The sequence below is a fragment of the Misgurnus anguillicaudatus genome, chromosome 24, assembly GCF_027580225.2.
Source record: "Misgurnus anguillicaudatus chromosome 24, ASM2758022v2, whole genome shotgun sequence".
In the NCBI taxonomy this organism is placed as follows: Eukaryota; Metazoa; Chordata; class Actinopteri; order Cypriniformes; family Cobitidae; genus Misgurnus; species Misgurnus anguillicaudatus.
Genome location: NC_073360.2, coordinates 12,612,892 through 12,619,791, shown reverse-complemented (window position 1 = coordinate 12,619,791; position 6,900 = coordinate 12,612,892). Strand labels below are relative to the sequence as shown.

Genomic DNA, 6,900 nt, shown 5'->3' with positions numbered 1-6,900 from the left:
GATTATATGTGGAAGTCTACCGGATGTTGCGTTTAGTCCACAAAAGCTGCTTGTTTATGTTGTTGCTGCTAAAACTGTCTATTGACAACTCTTGACAAAAAAACATCAATTTTTGGACAACTTTTTCAACGCCTGTGTCTTAAAGATGTTTTCATCCGTATATGTATTTGATTCACTGGTTATACAATCGTTTTCCAAGCACAGGCATCAGCACACTGCTTTTTCCAGATTTATCAGCTGCTCACAGGAACCAAGCTGAATAGAGTCAAGTTATTTCAAGCACAAAATGAAGACCACATTCCTTATAACAAGAAAATATGTTTCAATGTGAGCCTTTGTGTTGGAGAAAATTCTCAGATCAGTATTTGGATTGGGTCTCTTACTGCAGCAGTGACATAAGGCAAAATCACCCCCGTCTCTCTCTCTCTCTCTCTCTCTCTCTCTCTCTCTCTCTCTCCTATCAAACCCACCCCCCTCCACCACAGACCATTGGGTTGGTGGTCTCCACATTTCTAACCACTCTCCTCCTGTGAGACAGTTAAAGGACATTAGACACGCACTGCTCCGTGGAAAGCTGACCACAGAGGATCATTTATGGATGTCTTCACGTTGAACATTTTTGTGGAGATTAAGAATATCTCAACTGTGAGCCAACACTGAGGGGACATCAAAAACCAGCACTTTGCTGAATTTCAGGCTTTTGTGCAGCAGGTACTCTTTCTGCGTCTTTATTCTTCTTTTTAAGAAACACACACACGTGTGTCGTACACTCAACGTGCCTTTTCTAAAGTGCACCGTATGGTGCGCATGGCTTTAAAACACTTGTTACGCTTAGAAAATGCTTTACCCGAATTCGACTAATTGAGTTGTATTAAATTGCTATTGCCTAATAATGATTCAAATGTAAAGTAATTCAGTTTTAAGCAATCTTTTGATTGATGTTTTAATCAGGTATTAAATGCATCTATCTTATTTTATACAGAGCGCACCCAGTCTGACTGCTTTATTGGCATCTAATGTCACCATATGATATAATTTCATGTACAAGACACAGATTTTTATTTGCACTTAATGTCTGTCATTGTTTAAACTAGAATTGATGAAAAGATGCTTAATTAGGTTTTGCATAGCCTACCAGAATGCATCATAATTATGACATTAAGGGCAGAAAAACGTTGAAAATATATAAATATGTGTGATGTATATTGTCAGTATTGCCTTTTTATTTCTTCACTAAACTTCACGTTATAGGAGTTGTGCGTTAACTGTGATCGTTTATTCGTGCAATCACACATGTTGAAAACTTAATAGATGTAATCCTACTAAGCAAGATGTTCAATATCTATCAATAAGTGATTATGAAGTCATTAAATCCTCATTTTTCTCCTTTCACGAGGCTTAATATCAGCACATTCTTGTGAATTAGCGTTGCTAGACAATGTGGCGTCAATGAGAATAAATACTTCAGGATTTTCATTAGATAATTCTAAGTAACAACTCTCTAATTAGACGGCGTATAGGAAAAACTTTAGCAATTAATTGTTTAGTTAAAACGTTGCGTTTCTGCTCTGTGTTTAGAGGGTGCTCAAGTCTCATCAAGGCAGGAGGGGAAAGACTCTTTAAAATGTTCTAGCTAGAGCATGGCAACAGCGTTTCCATGTGCCAGCCTCACACTGAGTGTATCAGCCGAGTGACTGTGGACCTGTATGTGTGTGTGCATTTGTGAGAGAGAAAGATGCCTCTTTGTTGTTCATGAATGTTTTTGTCACAGGTAAAGATGGATCCTCTTCTGGAACAAGTTTTGGCTGGCTTAAATGGAACCCTCGGGGCTTTAAATCGGACAGACCCCCTGGATAAATTCTCAGGCACCCAGCTGCTCCTGCGCTTCAAACCACTTTTTATTCCACTCTACGCCTTAGTGGTTGTTGTGGCGGGTGTCGGGAACAGTATCCTCCTCGCCTGTATTCTGGCGGACAAGAAGCTCCACAATGCCACCAATTTCTTCATCGGCAACCTGGCGGCTTGGGACCTGCTGATGTGCCTGAGCTGCGTGCCGCTGACCGCCTCCTACGCGTTTGACTCACGTGGCTGGGTGTTCGGCCGTCCGATGTGTCACCTCATTCCTCTGCTGCAAGGTGCCACGGTGTTCGCCTCTGTGCTGTCGCTCACCGCCATCGCCATGGATCGTTACGTCGTGGTGGCGTACCCGGTCCAGAGACGTATTTCTGTTTGGGGATGTGGCGCGGTGGCGTTGGGCGTCTGGGCGGTTTCGCTGGCCCTTGCCGCTCCCCCGTCCCTGCACACGCGCTATGTGGACTTGCGGCCCAGTGGTATGGAGCTAGTGGTTTGCGAGGAATTCTGGTTGGGCGCGGATCGCCAACGCTTGCTATACTCCTGCTTCTTCTTGCTGGCATCCTACATGATCCCATTAATGTCCGTTAGCATCTCCTACTGTGCCATCAGCGTTCACCTTCGCAAACATACGTTGCCTGGAGAGCCCTCCCATAGCCAGCAGCGGTGGAGCAAACAGCGGCGCAAGACTTTCTCGTTACTGGTTGCCTCCGTGCTCGCCTTCGCCCTCTGCTGGCTACCGCTGCAGGTCCTTAACCTTCTGCTGGATCTAGACTCTGACTTTCAGATCTTGGACAAACGCTATGTCAACGTCTTGCAGGTCAGCTGCCACCTGGTAGCCATGAGCTCAGCGTGCTACAACCCCTTCATCTACGCCTCGCTGCACAGCAAGGTCCGCATGCACCTACGGGGTTATCTGTGCCCCTGCAGGCGTAGCGGACAGGGGTTACTATCTCGCTGCGCATCCCGTAACCCTGGCACCTGCCTGACACTGGTCTCCGAGATAGCGGTGAAGGACAGCCAATCACACGAGAGCCCCATCCCTGACAGCTGCCTCTGAGGATGTGCGGCACATCAGCGCAGACTACTCAGAAGTGGCACTTAGACATTAAGGAGGTTTCGCAGTGCTGAAGTGGTATCCCAGACAATATTCGAGGATCTTGTATGAGAATGAAGGCTGTTCTTGATGGGGTTTCTGTGGGTTTTTCTTTCACAAGGACTACACTTAGGCTTTCAAGTTTGTTTTGATGTTGCTATGGACATTAGTGATTCAGCCATCAGAGTTTCTCATGCATCTCCTTAACTGTGAATGAATATCTGTGATACTTAACGCAGATTTGCAAGGTTTTGTTGAAGAATAGACGCTACAGCCATGGAAATAACAACAAGCCATAACTAAATGCTATCTGCATTTGGCAGATGGTTATATCCAAAGCGACTTACAGTGCATGACAAGGTGTACATTTTATCAGTATGTGTGTTCCCTGGGATCGAACCCATGACATTTTTTTGCATCACTAATGGAGTGCCCTACCGAGTGAGCTCCAGAAACACTATATGAAGAGTTTGGTTCCAAAACAAGATAACTCAGTTTTTAAAATTTTGTCAAAACATGTGTATTAATATGTTATCGTGTTTTATGCATTACTTAGCTGTATTTTTTTTAGATATGAATGCTTAAATCTAACCAACTGCAGTTTGACTGATATTAACTGGAATGCACAATCAAAAAACAAGATGTTTGAACATTTTTAAAAACAAAGGTTATCTCATTTTGGAACCAAACTCTTCATATATAGACTATATATTATTATATATTACATAATTGTTATATAATGTAATACCACTACTTAACACTATAAATGTTTACACCTCATTTTTCTCTTTCTTTCTAGCTAGAATCTAAGGGGCTGTTTATACCTGGTATTAATAGGATCACAAGTGGATGAGAGAGACACATTCACGTTTATTTTAATCCGTATGGTATTTTAATCCATCTCTTTTTTCCACTTTTGACCGCTGGGATGGTATGTGGCAGAATCCCTCTACTTTAGTTTGAAGGATTAGTCAATTTTATTAAAGAGGGTCCATATAATTTGCTCACCACTATGTCATCCAAAATGTTGATGTCTTTCTTTGTTCAGTCAAGAAGAAATTATGTTTTTTTGAGGAAAGCATTCTAGGATTTTTCTCATTTTAATGGACTTTGATGGACCCCAACATGTAAGAGTTTTAATGCAGTTTAAGATTGCTGTTTCAAAGGACTCTAACGGGTCTTATCTAGCAAAACAATTGTCATTTTTGACAAGAAAAATTAAAAATATGTACTTTTAAACCACAACTTCTTGTCTATCTCCGGTCCTGTGACGCGCTAGCGCGACCTCACGTAATTGCATAATGCTGTGGAAAGGTCATGTGTTACATATATAAAACGCACATTTGCGGACCATTTTAAACAATAAACTGGCACAAAGACGTTAATTAGTATCAGTTGACATACAACATCGTTGGAACGGTCCTCTTTCTCTACACTTGTAAACACTGGGGCGTAGTTTCGCATACATCATCCGTGACCTCTTGACGTGATGACATATAACGTGAGGTCGCGCTGGGGCGCCACAGGACCGAAGATAGACGAGAAGTTGTGGTTTAAAAGTGCATCATTTTTATTTTTCTTGCCAAAAATAACAGTCGTTTCGCTAGATAAGACCCTTTAAAGTCCTTTGAAACTGCAATTTTAAACTGCACCAAAACTGTTACGTGTTGGGGTCCACCAAAAATGAGAAAAATCCTGGAATGTTTTCCTAAAAAAAACAACTTCTTTTTGACTGAACAAAGAAAGACATCAACGTTTTGGATGACATGGTGGTGAGTAAATTATCTGGATTTTTTTTTACGAAAATGGACTAATCCTTTAAACACGAACGAGAGAAATTATGGGTTTAAATGGACGCGCACTAATATTGAGTCAGAGTCTGCTGCTTGCGTTGTTGTAAAAGTACAAGATTTCTATGATATTTCAGAGCAATTGATGAAAAAAGCTTGTGCAACTTTCAAATGTTCGCAAAATTAAACTAAAAATGAAAAAGGCATTAGAGCGTCCGCTTTAGGTTTATCAATGAAAGCCTAAAGATAGTGCACACTTTGTGTTCATGCTAGAAGCCATGTCCGATGTGTTTGGTACATCATATTAGATCAATAGGTCTTTTGTGGCTGCGCAAACACATTCGATGACGTGCGCGTCTACATCACAAAAGCAATTCAGTTGAATGCGTTTTTAACTGCCTCTATGTGGTCGAAAGTGGACAGAGCTCAAACTTTTCACACACCAGCTTACCCCTGCATTGAGCGTCGTCCACTTGTGATCCGATCGACCAAAACACATCTTAATAGTAAGGTAAATTCACATGTTTTGGATCTCATACCTCTTTCCCATCACCTCTGACCCTATTGTAGCACTTAAACAATTAACAGTGAATGCTGTACCTTTAGCTCTCGCTCATGTTGGGAAACAAACAATGCAGAACATCTCAGCTCTCTGAGGATCACTGCTCCTCTGATATATAATAGCTCTCTCAGAACCTCACAGTCTCGAGTCCAGACACTCTCAAGAGGTTTCCAGCAATAGGAGTTCAATCAAATGACAGCCTTTCGTCTTTAGAAACGGACCGCACAATCTGCACGCGGATGAGATCTTGCAGTGGAACGCTCCAACCACGTCTGAAGGTGGGCAGGGTTGCGTAAAACGCTCGGTGGAGAGAGTCTGACCTTTCATAAGTGGCGAGAGCTAAAGTGATGATAATTTCACAGGAACAAGTGCTAGTTGTTTTGCTATTATGTGATTTTGTCATTCGCCTCGGAGAGCCGTGAGAATTGATGCCTCGTTTTGACGGTTCTCCAGAGGTGCGAGATAGACTTAATTACAACCCATTCACACTACACTATAACACTTTGCAAATCAATCTGTATTCAGATGAACACACGACAGTGACCCAGAAGTTATCTGGAAATTGCTAGTAGACGTCTGCATGTGTGCGAGTGAGACCAGAAACTAAGCCATTATTCTTATGATTTATCTTCCTTTATAGCACATTTTTTTATTTATTTTTTGCATCGCATGACATCATCAGCTGTAACTTGCATCAAAATGTATGCTTGGCTAGACAGTTTAGTCATAATAGGCATCGCTGCATTTGTGTTTATTCATTTACACATGAAAATGAATTGATGCACAAGCCCAAGATAATATAGATAACATAATAGAGACATTGTTTTGTCTGGAGTCAGATGAATCTCAAAGTCATTTTGATATCACAATGTGAAAAGAATGCATATTTCATTAAAAACCCTTAAAAATTCTCAAACAGTGGTCCTAAGCAGTAACTGTCCTAAAAAGTACCATTTACATATATGTATGCATTTGGTACAGTGTGCACCTTTGGGGTAGTAATATGTAAATTTGCAGTATTCATTACCGATATGAAGAGTTCAGATGCAAAAACTAAACATCTCAAAAATGAGATCTTGATATTAACTGAATGCTTTTGGCACGTATTATACATTTATTGAATACTTTTGCTTCAAATCTCCTTAATTCTTACCCTGGGCCACTTAAAAAATACTGGTTTGTTGGCAGAATCCATAAAAGATTTGTAGCAGACAGTGCACAGAAGATGAATGTGAAACGACCGTGGATCACATTCAATCTAGCATTCATTGTGAGTATTCGGACATGAATGCAACTCGAATGTGGCAGCCACATGCATCACAGCAGTCCCGAATGTGTGGCATAGTTCCTTAATTTTAACCTTTTGAATTTTGACTTTCGTCATTTGCAATGTTTCTAGTTGCATCTTAAGTGATTTTCCTGTTTACTCTGTCTTGTCAAATAAAGTGGATCTTTTATAGAAGTGCAGGGTTTTGCCAAAAAAACTTGAATGTACCTAAATTAGTTAAATGCCAATGAAAATGATTTGTGACATTTATGAAAATAAGACATTTTAGTCACTGGCTTTTAACCTCTTCTTTCCCATTAAATACTGAACCTTA

At 40.9% G+C, this 6,900-nt stretch overlaps 1 protein-coding gene across 1 annotated transcript; it reads left to right on the top strand.

Annotated features, from left to right (window-relative positions):
- Positions 1–506: 506 nt before the first annotated feature.
- On the top strand, positions 507–3,429 carry LOC129437321 (prolactin-releasing peptide receptor). The gene is made up of 2 exons (XM_055195469.2): positions 507–711; positions 1,772–3,429. Exon 2 carries the CDS (start codon positions 1,778–1,780, stop codon positions 2,909–2,911), a length of 1,134 nt encoding a protein of 377 aa, XP_055051444.1. The 5' UTR covers positions 507–711; positions 1,772–1,777; the 3' UTR covers positions 2,912–3,429.
- The last annotated feature ends 3,471 nt before the right edge of the window (positions 3,430–6,900 follow it).